Below are 17,720 nucleotides of genomic sequence, written 5' to 3'. Positions count from 1 at the left end.
TGGGGCGTGGCCGGGAATGCAGCGTGGTTGACAGACCTGAGAGCAGCACAGAGGCAGTTCCTGTGATTCCTCATAAATACTTGATTTAAAATAAGGTGAAGGAAGTGTCTTTTAAAATTATTCATAAATATTACTCTGCCAATCATTATATGTTAAAATTCAAAAGAGACATAATTACAAACTCTGAAAATTGTACACAAAAATTCTGGAGACTTCAGCAGATTTGACATTGACCATATTTTTGGGGGATTTTGCTTTATTTTGGGAGCATGTGGTGTTTTGTTGCTTTAGAAAATAATACTTACTAATACTTAATACTAAATACTTTTTTATAATAAATGTATTTATCTTATTAGCAAAATTCTAATGTTTTTGTTAAAGATGTGGAACAATATATAAAATGAATATTTAACCCCAATAACAAAAAGGCTTGTGAAACTATCAACAGACGTACCTGTTTATGTATTCTATGTAATCTACAATTAATTCCCCCAGCCTTCTATTGTATACGCTGAATGTAAACCTTGTTCTTGCTTCTCTACAACAACAAAAAAGCAGTTTCCTGTGTTCAATAGGCTACTGTGTTGGCAATTTATAGTATATATATATATATATATATATATATATACTGTATATATTTAATTATTTCATTCATTTATTTTTATCTTGTTTATGTTTCTGAATGTTTTTTATCTTCTTTGTAAAGTGTCCTTGGGTCCTGGAAGGTGATTATAAATAAAACGTATTATTATTATTAAAGGAGCAGTCAGGTTCAGGTGAAAATTCATGTCATTGTTGAAAGTTAAACTTCATACAAAATACAACTTTAAAAACTTTAGTGTCTTCAAAATTCCCAGCTCCTGTCACCCTCTGTGTTTTCTCAGCCAAATTTTTAAATCCATGAAATGAGCTTCATGTTCATCTGGCAGTAAAAGTTGAGGATATAGTTTAATTATTATTGTATTATTGCAGTAACCTGTGGTCCAGGTAAAAATGAGCCTCTTATGGTAGAAAAGTAAATATACTGTATCTTTTAATGAAACTTTTGTAATCTTAAAATTCCACTAATATTTAATTTAAACATAGTTTGTAATGGAGTCAGAGCCCGCTGTGTTTAACACTACGCATCCATCCATTCACACACGTTACACACAACATCTCCCACACATTATTATCATCACTGATATCAAACTGGTGCATAGTATCAGAGTGTGTCCAGGTCGACGCCCTCAACACAAACCCTGAGGTCGACACTTAGAAGACAGCAGCAGCTTGAACGTTAAAATGTTTTCATATGGCTGTTCAAACAGATCAATGAGAGAAGATGTTCAGCACCAACGTAATACTTACACCGACCGTTAATCATTCATATAAAATTCTCAGTTGGCTGACACCTCAAACATCTCTGGTCAGGTATGTTAGTGAAGGAAGCGGCTGAGGTCTTCATGGATCTCAGCCTCGTCCCAGGGTCCGTGGATGTTGTCCTTGTGCCTCTGCAGCCGCACGAGCAGTAAAGGGCAGAGTAATGTAACGCTTCCTAGGGCCAGGGCCAACAGCACGGCTCCACCGAGCCACTGGGAGCCCAGGCCTCCTACTCCCCCAACACACATTCCCACACACACTCCAGTGAACTGGCTGGGGGCGTTCTCCCTCAGCCTCTGCAGCAGACACGGCCACAGGGCGAACACCAGCAGGGCACAGCTGAGCATGGCGAAGGTGTGCAGGGCGCCGGGCAGCCGTGATGCCAAACATACGGAGGCAAACAGTGCCGCATTCAGGGACAGGCTGCCCGGGGGCGAGGGCTGGGCGTAAGGGAACGAAACTAGGTGGGCCAGCAACATCACAGCAGACATGGCGTACACCGTGTCCGTACTCACGGACTCCGTTAATGTCTTCAGAACCGGCGAGAAGCCGAAAGTGAAGGACAGAAAAATGGTGGCGCTCTGTAAGTCAGCCAGACGGGTGCGCGGCTCGCAGCCCGATTCACCAGGAGATGTCAAGACTTGGTACAGTCCATAACCCAGCAGGGCGCAGACCAGGCTGGTAGACAGCAGCGTCTCCGGGGACAGCAGACCCTGAGAGAGAAGCAGAGACATGGGTTCATCATAAATCCACACAGTGAAGACACAGTGAGCTCTACGACGTCACAGGTTTTCTGAAGCTTTACCTGCTCCATGTAGAGCCACAGGGTGATGAAAATGGCCACACAGGACAGCTGCTGTCCCACGACGCCGGCTTCCTTCACCACAGCCCAGTAGCGGTACTGCCGCAGGCCCTCGTTCCTCCGCAGCTCCTCCAGGAAGCGCTGGTCCACGTAGTTATCGGGGAACGGCTGGCGCTCCCACAGCACCTTCTGCCAGGGCACAGCCGGACCCGGGGCGCTGTCCGGTCCCATTACCCTGACCCAACACAAACACATCACTGAGCTCAAAGTCACTGGTGGAGTTAGAATCCCACATTTACTATTATTTTACCAAACACACCACCAGACTTCCTGAGCATCATCTAGTGTGTGATCATTCATTTGACATTTTCCTTCAAATCTCCAGCATTAAAAAAATATTAACTGACAAAAGCCATAATCTTATAACCTCAGGTGCAGTTTTATGAATGAATATCTTCATTATCCATCATCGATTAATCAATCACTTATTCTTCTGATTAATCAGTTAATTGTTTTGTCTATAAAATGACAGAAATAACAGTCTCAGGTGATGTCTTCAGACCAGCAGATGTGACAAAGCATCAAACCCTCTCATCTGAGAAGCTGGAATCAAAGTGTTTGACACACAAAACAAAATAAACTATAATTCAATCGTCAAAATTTATTTTCTGTCAATTGACTGACGAACTGTTGCAGCTTTAAATACCACAATGGTCCTGTCTTTAAGTTTCTACAGCTTCAGTATTTCAGCTTTGAGTTTACCTGTAGCAGATTTCTAAAGTTACAGGTGTTTTTTAAATCCCCACAGGAAACCTGGCGCCAAACTTTACAGCCAGATTGAAAAGTGAACATCAGTCAGACTGAGAGAACCGGACAACAACGAAACTAAGTTTAATGCGTTTTCCTTCATTATGAATGAGAGGAGCGTTAGCCTCTAGCGTTGGTTAGCTTGAAGCTAAGGAGCTATGTGCTAGTATATAACAGAATCCTTGCATTAATGAAATGGTCGACGGCTGTGACGGTGCCGAGTGATCGTCGGTCTTGAATCCCACCTGGACGGTCGTGTCTGCGGTCAGGTGAGCGGATGTTAACCGGGTTGTGATCGTTGTCCGGCTGCAGCGAGACTACCGCTGCTTCCGGGTTTGACGCGACAATAAGCGCAGACACGTCACATCACGTGAGTGTTTGCGCTCATGAACATTACCGTGTTGACAATCTACTGGAGCGTCTCCACAAACGTCTCAGGGTTTTTTCCACCTACCTGTGATGGGATGTGTTCAGCGCCGATGCTACACTGTCACCCTGTCATTATCCCGGAAGTGAAACTCCTGACCTGAGCTCACCACGCCCCCTGCTGTTAGTCCGGTATAAACGCACGTGGTCAGCGCTAAAGTTAAAACACAACACCTCAATACACCTCTGCTTACCTCCCACGTGCATTTAAAGACCAACCAACAGGCCTGAATAATAATAAATAAAAACTAAAACTAAATTACTACAATATACTATTATAAACTACATTGAATATCCCAGAGGAACTTGCAGTAAATGTGGACATGAAGCAACAGGTTTCCTCATTTAGCATCATCATGTTTTCACTCCTGAAGATATTAATAACAATATGCAACAGCAGGACCAAATCAAGCTGCTGCAATAAACAATCCAAAACCTCATGAGACAGTAAAATCAAATAGTGTTCCTGAGGTTCATTCTGCGCCTGGACGTTACATCAGACTCTTGCAGAACGACCTCCGCATCAGTTCATCAGCTCCACATCTGCAGTGTCAACATCAAAGCACCAGACTCCTCCTCCATCTCCTGCTCTGCTCTTCAATCTAGACTCAGAGCATCAGAGTGGATGCAGTGAAAATAAGATCTCATGTGGTCACCGTTTTATTTTCAAGATGAACTAAATCATTTTAAAAAAAGGATGCAGTGTATACATACAGCTGCACTGATCACCTGAACACTGATGAGCTCACCCTGCTCTCTCACCAGGTGTCTGTGTTGAACATCTGTGGCCCCTACACCACTGAAGTCATGAGAGCAGCTGACGTCCGGCCGACCACGAGGTACCCTCTCACTTCAACACAGATATTCTCACGGTTTGTGTCACTGTGTAAAGATCAATAACCTTCACTGCCTTCTGTCAAACAGCAGTGTGCCAGTGCAGAGACCTCAGCCTCCTGTCCCCCGTGTGACGGCTCGCTCAGACAGTAGACCCGTCTCCTCAAGCCCAGGGTCCAAGCAGCTGGTAATTACCAACAGAGAAACACAAAGAAACCTGGTGTAGGATTGAATCTGAGAAAACAGCCACGCATCACACATTAAGGTGACCGGGGACATCTCCAGTTCCAGGTCAATAAATCATTCAAATATCTAATGTTTTTATCTATGAAATAAAAATGGGGACAAACCTGGTTTCATGTATTTTGACCAGGGTAACTGTAATAAACTGGCTGGAGACAGGTTCAGTTGGGATTTCTGAGGAGGGGGAGGGGACTTTTTGAGGGACTCCATCATGTTATTACACAGATATCAGAGTCACTGTTGTGAGGGATTCACCTGGTAGTTTTAAAGCAAACGTGGAAAAATGAAAGACATTGTGATTTAGAACAGATGTCCTCCACCTTTACACCACCTCACCTGTTGGATAAGGTGACGTAACAGCCCCTGGCACTAGTCTGGATTGGACAGACGGAGCTGCTGTGAAAACCAAGAATGCTTCAAGAGCAGTTTCTAAGGATCAGGACAGGAAGTGTCCGGTCTGTTTTAATTCACCGTTAAAAACGGGACATTTCTGGGGACAGGACACGGAAAACAGGGACATCTGGTCACCCTATCACATGACACCCACATACTGTAGCTGCATGTGTGTTATCCAATGATGAGAGGTCTCTTACAGTCTTTCTGTCTCTAGTTGCAGACTTCAGTTCCCATTCGGAGGGGATCACCCAGAGCGCACTGGTTAGGCCAGTAAGTGTAATGAGTCAGTGTGTAATACTGCCAGATGACAGTGACCTGAACATATAAGGCCCAATGCCGCTGTCTTTACTTGCAGCTCCTCTGGGATGTGTCCGCTGTGCTTAGCAGGCGTCTCTGTGTCTGCACTGAAAGCGTGTCTCAACATCACGTCTCTAAACCACCGGGTCCAGAAGATGGCAGCCGGTGGCCCAGAGGCTGTGTGATGTCACCTGAGCAGCTGCAGCTCTCCTGCAGGTATCTGCAGCACCGCCTCTCCACACACAGTGAATCAGACAAAGAAAACATACAGGTCTCTGTTCAGGAGGATCACAACACAACACGGAGATCAGAAAAATGTATGATTGTTTAATTTATACACATTTGCATCTACAGAACATTAGTTGAATAAATATCATGTAACGTCACATTCACTCCCCGCGGCTCCATCAGGGCAGTAGAAACCAATTATTTATTTAAACACAGTGAGGCTGTTAAATCAGAAACTACTCAGTAACATAGAAATATATTTTTAAATGTTGTGGTCTTTTATTTTTGTAGAGCTCTGAAGCACTTGAATCAGCTGTAACTTTAAATTACTAATCCATCACTTATACAACAGAATCTCAACAAACAGTATTTTCATTAAACACGTACCACAGTGAGGCGAGCTGGGCCGAGGAGGAGAGGGTGGTAATAAGCAATGAACCCATCCTGTGTGTCACTGCAGGCACCCACAACACTCAGGGTGACACACACACACACACACACACACACACACACACACACACACACACACACACACACATACTGTATGGCAAAACTGGATCATTTAAAAACAACAACACTGCTCGAGGTTCAGTTTCACAGCACTTTGAGCACAAGTGTTAAAGTCTGAAGGCATTAACTCAGCGTCTGATCTCTGTCCCACCGCACAGGGAGGACGATGGAGACACGGCGCCTCCGGCCACAGCAGAGAGCAGCCGGGCTTCAACTGTGGAGCTCAGAAAACACCAATAAAAGAAACTCTCAGAAACCGTAACCACCAGTCACCATCACATCTTACAGTAAACACACAACCAATGAGATAAAAACCTGTTGACCAGTCCTTCAACTACAGATCATGGACCCGTCTCTGGGGTACGGTGGCCCCAAGAGCTCAACACACATGAAGACACGAACACGCTGAGGAGCCAGTCATACAACAGAACTAAAGTGATGAACTTGCTGGGACGCTCGTTATCCAGAGCTTTTAACTTCAAAAGTCACAATTGGACTTTGAACAGCAAGTCCCAGCCAGGTTCATCGCTTCTTAGTGTCCCCTGGAAACACTTCCTGTTGAGTTGTGGGACTGAATTTGCAGCATGTTTTTTTAAGTTGCAGTGTGTTGAGCTCTCAGGGCCACCGTACCCGGCGGGGCCGGATAATCCGAAAAACACTTCAGGGCCCAAAATGTTAAATTATATTCTAAGAATATGAAAAAAAAAACAAAAAAAAAAAGCAGAAGTCTGTTGTTCGGTGGCTTCAGTGGCAGTGAACAGATGTCAGCTTGTAACGTAAGAAACTCGAATATCAGATCAAATACAGACACCAGGGTTTTAAAAGAACGCTGAGGCAGCGAACGGCTCGTGCACGTTAAACTGAGCAGCACTCATGTCGAGGCGGTGATGACCTTGCGGGTGTCAGTAAGATAGAAATAGACCTCTGTCACCAGAGAGACAGGCGGGCTCAACATCTTCACGCAGTAGGTGGCTGTAAGCAGACACCCGCCAGCAGCTGTGAGGCGTCACGGCGGAGGGCGGCCAGAGGAGAGCAGACGTCCTGGGGTGGGGTCGAGATTTGGAGGTGGCCCGTTTCTGTCTCTTACTTCACGCTCCCTCGGTGCCAGAGAGCAGCAGTAGCTGCACGGCCCTACCTCAAACCTGACTTCTGTCCTGGCGTCAGAGGGAGAGAGCGAGTGACTGTGGCCTCACAGAACGGCAGCTCAATACGAACCACTAAGGCATCACAGTGAGGTTCATCTGTAACAGTAGCTAATGAAAGGGAAGACATGCTGTCAGACCGGTTGCACGTCCCACTCCTGTTTGACACAAATAGAAAACCCTCAGACACCCTTTCTTCATTTCACACTCAAATAAAAACATGTCCAAAGAAAAAAGGACATTTTTGCAGTTGGCCACCGGCCTCATGATTTTAAGCTCCGTTAGAAAAATAGTGGTGCCAGTGATGTCACTTTCTCTGAAGACTAACAGCAGCAAGGAGGGACTGAAGAACATGAACATGTGTTTGACAGAGAGACAGAGACTTTCCTGTAGGAAACAGACTGAGGTTACAGAGGAGAGGTGCTGACAGGCTTAAGTTCCTGCTGTCCCTCAAACTCCAGTGGAGACCAGAGCAACAGTTGTGTTGTCAAGAACGTCAGTATGTCATATGTGTGTGCATGCATGTGTATGTGTGTAGACAACATCTGGTGTTAAGAGTCACAAGCCTGGAGATCGAGAAGGTCTGTGTGGGTTAGTTTCTCTCTGTCTGTGGAGCAGTGTTATGTGCGTATTTTCCTTTTATCTTCGAACAGCGAGCGGACCAGGTAGACCTGCACGGCCGACACCAACATCATGACGAAGAGGTTTACCACCGACCAGAAGTTCACCCTGTCGAAGTTGCTCTCCTGGAGGTTTCTGTCGCGAGCCTCGAACGCCCGCAGCACCGTCTGGATCTGCACACTCTTACCCAGCCGAGCCTTCACATTGTTGATGGTGTCCTGAAGGAGAGGAGACACACAGGTCAGACTTTCAGCTGGCAGGTCAGGTCTCTCCGGGGAAGTTTGGAGGATGAAAACAAAGCAGCTAAATAAGGTATGTTCCCTCGACCACGAGAACACAACTTCCTCTACAGCTGGAACACAGATTTCCTGTCTTTTAAGTGACGCCTCAGTGACTTCTGACACAGATGTAGGCTGTTTCTGGTGGGGGGGCGGGGGGGCAGGCTGTTGTGGTGCAAGCTGAAACAATTGGCTGCCCTCAGCCAATAGGTGAGAGTTCATGACATTGTCTATTCTTGTGACACTCTCCTTGTGACTGAGCCTGTATGTGGTGGATTGCAAGCTATTTAGCTGGCAGTCTGTTTGCTGGGTCGTTTTGCCCTGTGTCCTCCTGTGGGTGCAGGTGGCACAGGGACAAATGTCTCAACAGCTGACAACAGAGGGACAAAGTCTGAAACACTGAAGAAACAAAACCACTTTTTTAACTTCTTCCTGTCACTCAGGCTCAAAGTCAGAACAAACACGTGTCACATCAAATGTCAGCGTTTATACAACAGTTAGTTCAGACCGAGTGATCTGATTGGACAGAGTCATCCCATCAGCGCTGATATAGAGTATAGGAACACCTAAGGTGAGCTCATATGACATCGTCAGGTCAGGAAAATGTTTGTGTTGCTTAGCAACAGTGCAGTACCATCCAGGTGTAGAACCATTTGTGTTGGTCTGAATCATAATCTGTTTATTTAACTAACATGGCGCTGGTAGAACTGTTGTATAAAAGCTCCTGCGGCCTCGTACCTACGACCCAATCACAGCCGAGCTGATGTTCAGTGACATCACTTCCTCTCTCTCTCACACTGGCTGCACACTCACCATAATGTCTTCCAGCTTCATGTCCAGCATGTCTGTCCCGTGAACATACTCCTTCCAGTCGTCTGGCTCCTCATCGATGTACATGTTGTCCAGGATCAACTCAAAGAAGATGATCTTCTCAGAGACGGAGCTGAACGTGTTGTCGAAGCAGAACATGTAGTCTCCATCCTCCGTTTCCACGCTGCGGCAGAGAGAGGCGGTCAGAGCTGAGTTCATGTCTTACAGGTGATCTACCTGTGTGTGGAAATGACAGTGAGCCTGAACCTGTGGGACTTACGTGTGCACCCCATCTGATTTGTGGTAGTCACTGAACAGCATTTGGCCAGAGGGAGAGGAGATGAAGAAATCCACATCGAGTCCTGCACCGTCTAACACCTGAGGACGATGGAGGAGACACAGGAACACGTTTTATTTTGAGGCAGATCCGGATCATTTGAATTGTTAGTTTTTTCTCTGAAGTCTGGTGTATGCGGTTTGACACTGGCGTTGTGGAGGTCTGCGCTCCCGTTCAGCTTCTGTAACAACTTATTTCAAACACTACATGTGATACATTTAGGCGGACATTTTTTTTTCAAGTTGTCCACCCGTCCGTCTCGTTTTCGTGGACGCGATATCTGAAACGCCTCGACGGAACTTCTTGAAATTTGGTATAAACATTCACTTGGACTCAAGGATGAACTGATTAGATTTGGGGAGGTCAAAGGTCACGGGCGTGTTGACCTCACAAAACAGTTTTAGCCTTGTGGATATCTCAGTAGCACCTTGAGGGAATTTCTTCAAATTTGGTAAAACCATTCATCTAGACAACTGATTAGAATTTGGTGGCTAAAGGTCAAAGGTCAAGGTCATGGTGACCTCAGAAAACAGTTTTTCACCATTACTCATGACTTCACAGCAATTATGACAAAATTTCACACAAATGGTTCATATTTTATATTTCCTCTGACTCTGGATAAACAGGAAGTGCCCTGGAACTAGTCTGAGTGGAGGAGGAGGTGACTCTGGAGGTGAGAAGCCTGGATACCTTGTGCTCCATGGTCCACGCTGCGGCAGGTACATACGCTCAGCATGTCACTGGAAATAACAAATGGCAGCTTCTTGACTGAGTAACTTCTCGACACAAGAACATGGTGCAGTGAGCTGACCAGCTTAACAGGTTTCCACATTCTCAAGTCACATAACCTACATAACCTGCACACCTGCCCCACACCTCACACACCTGCCCCACACCTCACACACCTGCCCCACACACCTCTGGCACAATAGATGTGATTTCATTCAACATGACAGTACACAGAGCTGTCTGTGTGAATGTTCTATACAAGAAGCAGAACGTGCAGAAAACATGAACAGTGACCAAAATAAAAGACACAATCAACAGGTTTAACGAGGGTCAATCACAGAGTTAACACACACACACACACACACACACACACACACACACACACACACACACACACACACACACACACAGCTGGTTTGATAAGCTCACGTTATAGTTTCTGACAACATTATTGCAGATGTTTGTCACCTGATATTCAATCTCCAGTGAAGCGTCTTTCTTCATGGTCTGGTAGAAACACTCCTTCCGACCGGCGGGGAGAGTGAATGTGAAGTCGCTGTCCATGGACTGGGAGAAGGCGGCCAGCGCCACAAACCTGTCCGAGACCAGAGCGACAAACACGGACAGCACACACAGAAACCCCGGGACCACCTCCATGGTCGAGCCTAAGAGTCCAACAGAGACCGAGCGGTGTGAGGGCAGCCCGCCACTGTGTCGCGAGGAGGGCGGAGAGGCAGCGGTTCACCCAAACTTCTCTTCTGTTCAACTGTTCTCAGAACAGATGACTGTCGACACTTCAGGACCCCCCCGCTTTAAATCAATAACACGTTTTATTAATCCCTAAAAACAACATTGGGTCCATTCACTACCGTATTTTAAGTTGTATTAATTTAAATCATTTTATATTGTATTTATCATTCGATATACATTAGATATTATTTAAAAACAAAAAGGCTACAGGCACATTTTTAGGACTATCCTCGAATTGCATTCTGGGATATGTAGTTCTTGTGGGGTAAATAGACAACATAGAGTGTATTCAGATAATCTAATTCTTTCGATAACAACCGTAAATGACCAACACCAGAACCTAACTACAATTAAAGAAGGAAGACGTCATTAACACCGTATAAAGAAGTGTTTTTGTTTATTTATTTATTTATTGATGTTTTTAGAGGGACAAGATTTGTATATAATATAGACTCCACCAGTCTATGGGAATAACAAAACATGGGATTTTTATGACACTTTCATTTTAATAACTCTTGGAATTTACTAAATACTATTATCTCTATTTATTTATTTTTTATTTTTTATTTTATTTAGTTAGTTAGTTAGTTAGATCCACATTAGTCACTGTGCTATAACAATGGCTCCTCTGCATGAGGTCCCCTTCAATTCATAAACAATACTTCAATAACAAGAGATACATCAATACACATCCATATCATTCATACTCACAATGAGACTCACAATACACAACACAACCCCTATGACGCCATCCACCAACACTAAATAAAATAAATAATAATAAATAATAATAAAACATACAACAGCCCTATTTAATAATTTAATTTATTAATAAATGAGAAAGAAACACAAAAACCACAATTCAATCCAATAAGTCACATACAAAAAGATAAATGAATTGAATTGAAAGTGGGATGAGAAAAGCTCCTGTATTCATAAGAGAACTTAAAACTGTTATAAACAAGAAGGTCATAATGTTCTATACTATTCCTTGTGTAAATAAATACAATCTTAACTTTAAAATAACAAACATTGTACTATTTTCTAATGTCAAAAAAGTGAAACATGGTTAAAAGACAAATAGACAGAATAATAACAGCTGTATTGAGTCTGGAGCTTTCATAACGAATGACTCTAATTTAAATATCTTCTCATGATTTTTTGAAATGTCCATTTTAATACTATTTGAATGTGTTTTTCGGTGTCGAGGGAAAAAGTACACAGTGTTCAGATTCCTTACAGCCCTCACCCACTCCTCACAAAGAGCTTCCGTGTATTTTATTTTACAAAGCCACATGCAGCGACACTTCAGTCTTTTATATTGAAACGTTTTACATCACACGGTTGTGCAACAACTCTCGTTTCATGCTTTTCTAATTTCCTTATCAATAAGTAGATGACGCGTCCTGCCCAACAGTCACCAACTCATCCTCAGTCCGGGGGGGCGGGGCGTTTCTCAGACATCGTGTTGCCACATCTCCTACGATTGGTCGACAAAATCCTCAGCTGCGGTGTGATTGGTCGGACCCGAGCAGGGGGTTGAACTTACCGAGAGCCAGCTAGCCGTCAACAGCAGTAGCTACTGAAGCTGGAAAAGAGGCGGACAACTCGTCCGCACAATGAACATTAGCACACCTCAGGAGTAGGTTTTAGCCGGAGAAGACAGTCGTTTTGTCCGTTTGAAAAGTTAAACAGGCCCCGAGCTCGTCTTCGGTGAATTGTGAAGCCTGAGAGATTAGAAACAAGCCAAAGAGCGAGGATGTTGGTCCCCGCGGGAAGATAATGAAGAGGCTGCGCGTTTTGTTGGTGTGCCTCGTTGTAGCTCTCCTGTGCTGGTAAGCTTTAGCACCTACACCTCCTTCTACACCTCCACCTGCTTTAACCACCACACGTCACACAAATGACAGTGTGACCATCAGGAGAACCACGTCTCGTGATGGTCACACCGTCCGTCACGTCGGTTTTCTGGGTTTCTTTTGTCGCATTATATCCGTCAGTCATCAATGAACCATCCCCGCCACAGAGCTAACATCGGCTCAGTTAGACTTCAGCTCCAACTCACAACAACAGCCTGAAAATGTGGGGTTTTTTTTGTATTTGTTTAATTGATATAACTGGTTTATAAAGATTGTTTTTAAACTATGTTTTATGTGGTCGGTAGATAAGATGTGTTCAGCTGCTGAATAGCAACATAGCTAGCTAACCTAAAGCAGTGAAGTTGGACTGTGATGCCAACGTTACTCAACATTAATAATGAAATAAAGAAAGTGACTGTAACGAGCTGCTTTCTCCTCAACATTTATAAAGCTGAAATTATAATTCTCTCTCCCTGTTTCTAGAGGCTTCAATAACCATTATTAAACTATTAATTAATCCAGTTATCTATCTGGAAAACTCCACATGATCAGCTGGTTAAGTAACTTAGAATTATCTGTTGTCAAGGTAACAGGTATAAACCCAGATTGACTTTATTTATAATCATGTAAAATAAAAATAAACATGACTTTCTCTGCAGTTGAGAGGAAATGTTGTTAATGTAAATAATAATTTACTGGTACAAATAATCAGTGAGGGTTTGTCAGTGTTATGTCAATTGATCAATAAGTGTGATTCAATATTTAAAATCCTGTGAAAACACGGTTGATCACGAGGTTACAGTCTGAGTAAAGGTGTGAAATAGTTCATTATCATAATACAGATGTGTTACATCTGTGATTACATTCTACAGTTCCCCCTTTTCGAAAGGGTGATCGTAGTTGTTCAGCAAAGCACGTGCACACAGGTTTGACATCTGGTAGATTAACGCCGCTCATGAATCTCAGAAGCACGGAGCAGGTAACAATGCACAGGTTTGTGAAATGGGATTAACAGTTCAGCTAACGTGCCTCCTTTATCCAGGTTGGTGAGTCAGGAGCAGCTAACCATCCAGTGTGTGGCCTGCAGACCATACGAGTCTTCCTGTATTGACTATATAGAAACTAAGATGGCTGTGTGTGTGTTTGTTTTGTGTTTGTTTTGTTTTGTGCAGATAATCTCATTCATAATGGCTGGTTGAATAAGTAAGTTAATACCTTTAAACTATAGTTTGTACGAGTCCGACACCTGAGCTCCTCCTGTTAACATTACACTCTGACTGACCCTGTCAGTAATCACTGCTGCCGACTGCGTCGCTCCCTGATCATCGCAGTCTGAAACCAGTTGTGTTTTATTTCCTCCTCTGCTTCCTGGAAGCATTGGAAACAGATTTGAGATCTCATGTTTTAGTTATTATTATTACGACGATTAGAACTACGTAATGTCTCATTAATAAGTAAAACTTTCACCAGTACACAGCCTGTATTATCTTCACAGTATTCATGCTTTACAAAAACAGACAAACTGATGTGAAACACAAGTCTAAATATTTGACTGGAAAGATTAGCTCACTGGTTGTACTGTTTTATTCTGAAGGATCGTCACTTTCACATTGATCAGAGTGTTTTCAAAGGGTTCAGGTGTTGCACAGATAGATTTAGAGTAAGATATAGTAAGAAGGACGAGAGGAGGGGAACATTAAGCTAGTCAGAACAGGGTGCTCCTCTCTTCCTCCTGAGGGCCAGTGAAGCAGAAATGTGACTGAGGAATCCAGATATCCTTAGTTAGTCATTTAAATTCAAGAGCACTCCGAATGAATATCAAATTCAGAATTAAATCCATGAATGAGGCAGCCTTTAATCCTCAGTAATTACTAGATCTGATTACAGTCTTACACGTCGGGTGTTTACTTGCTTAAACGTTGGTTTTCTTTCCTACAAACTATCGACCATGCAACCACCCGCCTAGACTTCATTACTAATGCGAACCCTTTTTAGCGCGTCGCCGTCGGCCTCTCTCTCCTCCGTGCCAACTCTCGCACGTCCCAGTGGCAACAGAGGAACGGGGAATGCAGTCCTTGCAGTAATCCCAAGGTTTCCAAGGCAGCAGTGATTTTAGGCACAGAGAGCGGCTGTGTGTGAGCAGACTGGGGGGGGGGGTTTACTCTGTTACTCTTGTCTTTAATAACTCTGCTGTGCTGTGTAATGGCCAGGGCTAACGTTGATGATTCAGGTCCAGGTTGTATGTGGATCTGCTCAGCTGGACGTCTTAGTGCTGCAGTGCTTAGAGCAGACTGTGTGTGCCGCCTCTTCGCCTGCACAGTCAGCAGCAGGGATCTTACTGTGTTTATGGTATGCTAGCTCAGGCTGTTGACATCAGCATCCCTGGAGAAAGTGTGTGTGTGTGTGTGTGTGTGTGTGTGTGTGTGTGTGTGTGTGTGTGTGTGTGTGTGTGTGTGCTTGAGGGTGTTTTGTGTGAGGCTGCATATTTCCAGCCAGGTAGATTGTCAGTAATGACGGCTCACTGCAGACGTGTATGTAGATTTCAGCTCGGGTCGTGAGATGTTGAGAGGCTGACTGTGGTTTCTGTGGTAACACAACTCTCATAGCAGGTCGCAAACTGATTAAACTCACTGTTGTTTATCCCAATCAGTGGACATCTTTGTGTTAATTATATATTCTGTAAAACTACCCGAGGGGCAAAATGAAACTTGGATTATGATCGTTGCACGCTCAAGACAAACAGCTTCATATCTTGTCATCTTCTCCTTCTGTCCCTCTGTCATATGCTTATTAGTTTCACAGGCGTTTGAAGATTATTATTATGTAATGTGATTAGCACTCAGGAGATAACGCTGCAGCCAAATGACCAGCTGGGGAAGATACTCTCTTAGACTGCAGACACACTGTAATCTGCAGCAACAGAACTGAGAGACATTACAATTCTCTGAGCAGGTACAACAAAGTTTTGTTTAATGCATGTACTCGCCTGATTATTGCATAATTAAGGGTTTGTGCTGTTGAATTAAATGCTGTTTAAATTGCTTTAGGGTATTGAGGTATGTTTTGATGTTTGTTTTGACCCAGTGAGAAAACGCCGCAGGGTTTTTCTTGTCCAACCTGTTTCCTTCCTGAGATCATCTATAGGCTGAGATGGTCTATATGTTCTCACATGCCCTCTGCTGCCGCCCTCTCGGTTCTCATCTCACGTTTCCAAAGTCTTAGCAGTCTTGTGAGCCTCTGTTTTTATAGCACAACAACAGAAACATTATGGGCATAAAAATACCCCAGAGAAAGGTCACAGTGAGTTAGCAGGCAAATGGATTATAGCAAATATAGCATCAGGTAAATTCCCTCAGTCTAAGAAATCCTCCTTGACTGTGGCCTCCTCTGTGTGGTGTCCTCACACATTTCCTCAAAGACAATGTGAGCACTGTAGAACAGAGCCGGAGGACTCTCGTTAACAGAACTATGTGTTCAGCCCACGTCGTTAAAGTTCCTTTTTTTTGGGGCGTTGCATAAGTAGATCCTCGTTATGTATCAGAGCCTGGCGTCACTGAGAGCTCTGCCTGTGTTCCCCAACACTACATACCCACCAGCACCTGTACCTGTACCTGCACTGAGAGCTAATGACACAGAAACAGAGAGAGCTCTGTGAGTGTTTGGCTGTTCCTGCCATGGGGGGGGGGACATGAAGGTGAAGTGGAAACTAAAAGCCTGCCTGGGGACACAGTGATTATTGCTCCTCCTCCTGAAGCTCATCACCCCCCAGGTATTCATTTCCTGCTGTTGTAGCTTTAACAGTCCTGTAATGTAACATGTAACATGATTTACAACATGTGTGTTCATCCTCCTCCTCCACCTTCTTCATTAGACACCCCCCCCCCCTTGTTGTGGTATTGTCCCAGTGGAAACCTGAGCTCTGTGAACGTTGTCACTGAGCGAAGAATGAAGGAATCATTGAGATGTATATTTTGCATTAAGTACATTACCCACTCAGGTGTGGTCCTGTACTACCTTTCATGTGGTCTGAAGGACATTGTTCATATTCATTTATAATCAGCAGCAGCAGCAGCTGTCTTTGTACTGACCCGGCACGTGCATGTGGACGCACAGTTGCACAGATGTTTTCTGACCCAGTGTTGGAGCTTCTCTTCATGCAGAGATGAAATGCTGCCTCACATACATAGAGACTGGAGGAGGTCCTGTTTGTTTTCACTTGCCTCACTACCTGAGCAAAGGTGCAGCCTATCTCACCGATAGGTGCGATAGGCTCTGTCTCAAACAGAGGAATTTAAAGAGTGGATTAACTCACAAACAGTGAATCATCTCTGTTTCTATAGCAACAGAGAAAGAAGCCATGAGGTTATCTGTCAGAGCAAACATGACATTTCACCTACATACAGGCCTGGCTGCCAAACTTGGGTCCTATAGAGTACTGACCAACGCCTGGTCATTCAGCACCGGTGAGCCAATGAGCAGGCAGCATGCTCGTACCGAGACCTAAGACTGGTTGTGATTGGCTGTCTGACATAACGCCAAACAAACCTGTCGCAGAGGCAGGAAGACACAAGAAAAACACAACTTTACGTCCAGAGGAGACCGAGCCCTCAGGTCGACTGTCAGCAGGTTGTTGTGACATCATAGTTAGGTTTTGTTGCTAGGCGACATCTAGTGGTCGTAGTGATGATGACAGGAGCGAAGAGAAAAGTGTTGGTGACACTTATGAATAGAGACGGAGTCCACGTCAGGAGGAGGATGTGACACAGGAGAGCGTGTTCCCATGTTGTTTCTATTATCCATGACTGCTCGTTGTTATTATTGTAACCATGGCGACAAAGATCGTCTGATGTTGGGGAAGTGCTTATTTGACCCTAAAATCATGATCTTTTCTTGAACCTAACCAAGCCATGACCGTTTTTATAGTAACCACGGCAACGATGGGTACGCGTGTGTGAGCTAACAGGTGTTAAAATGTCCAAGAGATCAGACGTGTGGCTCCAGGTAACCTGGTAATGTTTAGTGACGTTAAGACTCATGATGGTTGTAGTGCGGCGTTCATAGCTTCATATTTCTAAAATAATGAAATGTCTTTTCAAACGGTGTTAAAAATGCCAAGAAGATAAAAATGAAACAAAGGTTTTGTATCATACTGTGTGATGTGATTTTAATAACAGACAGAATAGACTTTAATTCTGGACAGGTGTCCCGCCCCCGCCTCAGGTCAGGATCCTCCTCCTCAGCGAGCGCAGCAGACGTCTCTGTGTTTAGATCACCAGGTCACCGGCTCATGTT

The 17,720-nt window shown here is 44.2% G+C and overlaps 3 protein-coding genes across 10 annotated transcripts in view; 1 reads left to right on the top strand and 2 right to left on the bottom strand.

Moving 5' to 3' along the window:
• Positions 1-771: 771 nt before the first annotated feature.
• On the bottom strand, positions 772-3,526 carry pigc (phosphatidylinositol glycan anchor biosynthesis, class C). 3 transcript variants are annotated; one of them, XM_023424190.2, is made up of 3 exons: positions 3,426-3,526; positions 2,168-2,399; positions 772-2,075 (listed from the first exon to the last, which is right to left on the bottom strand). In XM_023424190.2, exons 2-3 carry the CDS (start codon positions 2,393-2,395, stop codon positions 1,419-1,421), a joined length of 885 nt encoding a protein of 294 aa, XP_023279958.1. In that variant the 5' UTR covers positions 2,396-2,399; positions 3,426-3,526; the 3' UTR covers positions 772-1,418. The 3 variants fall into 3 exon arrangements, with proteins under 3 accessions (XP_023279958.1, XP_023279959.1, XP_023279960.1); XM_023424191.2 differs by lacking the exon at positions 3,426-3,526 and adding an exon at positions 3,217-3,407; XM_023424192.2 differs by lacking the exon at positions 3,426-3,526 and adding an exon at positions 2,927-3,200.
• A 1,948-nt stretch (positions 3,527-5,474) lies between these two features.
• Positions 5,475-10,583, bottom strand: tmed5 (transmembrane p24 trafficking protein 5). Its single transcript, XM_023424253.2, has 4 exons — positions 10,291-10,583; positions 9,037-9,134; positions 8,760-8,940; positions 5,475-7,886 (listed from the first exon to the last, which is right to left on the bottom strand). Exons 1-4 carry the CDS (start codon positions 10,477-10,479, stop codon positions 7,668-7,670), a joined length of 687 nt encoding a protein of 228 aa, XP_023280021.1. The 5' UTR covers positions 10,480-10,583; the 3' UTR covers positions 5,475-7,667.
• A 1,561-nt stretch (positions 10,584-12,144) lies between these two features.
• Positions 12,145-17,720, top strand: part of suco (SUN domain containing ossification factor) — a 35,588-nt gene continuing 30,012 nt past the window's right edge. For all 6 annotated transcript variants that reach the window (XM_023424227.2, XM_023424225.2, XM_087178735.1 and 3 more), the window contains exon 1: positions 12,145-12,407. In XM_023424227.2, coding sequence (XP_023279995.1) covers positions 12,355-12,407 — 53 coding nt within the window. In that variant the 5' untranslated portion in view covers positions 12,145-12,354. The remainder of the gene's footprint in view (positions 12,408-17,720) is intronic.

The sequence above is a fragment of the Seriola lalandi genome, unplaced genomic scaffold (assembly GCF_002814215.2).
Source record: "Seriola lalandi dorsalis isolate HSWRI2012SDOR001 ecotype SW California unplaced genomic scaffold, Sedor1 jcf7180002054722, whole genome shotgun sequence".
Taxonomy (NCBI): Eukaryota; Metazoa; Chordata; class Actinopteri; order Carangiformes; family Carangidae; genus Seriola; species Seriola lalandi.
The sequence above is the reverse complement of the archived record's forward strand: the minus strand, read 5'-3'. Positions and strand labels throughout refer to the sequence as shown.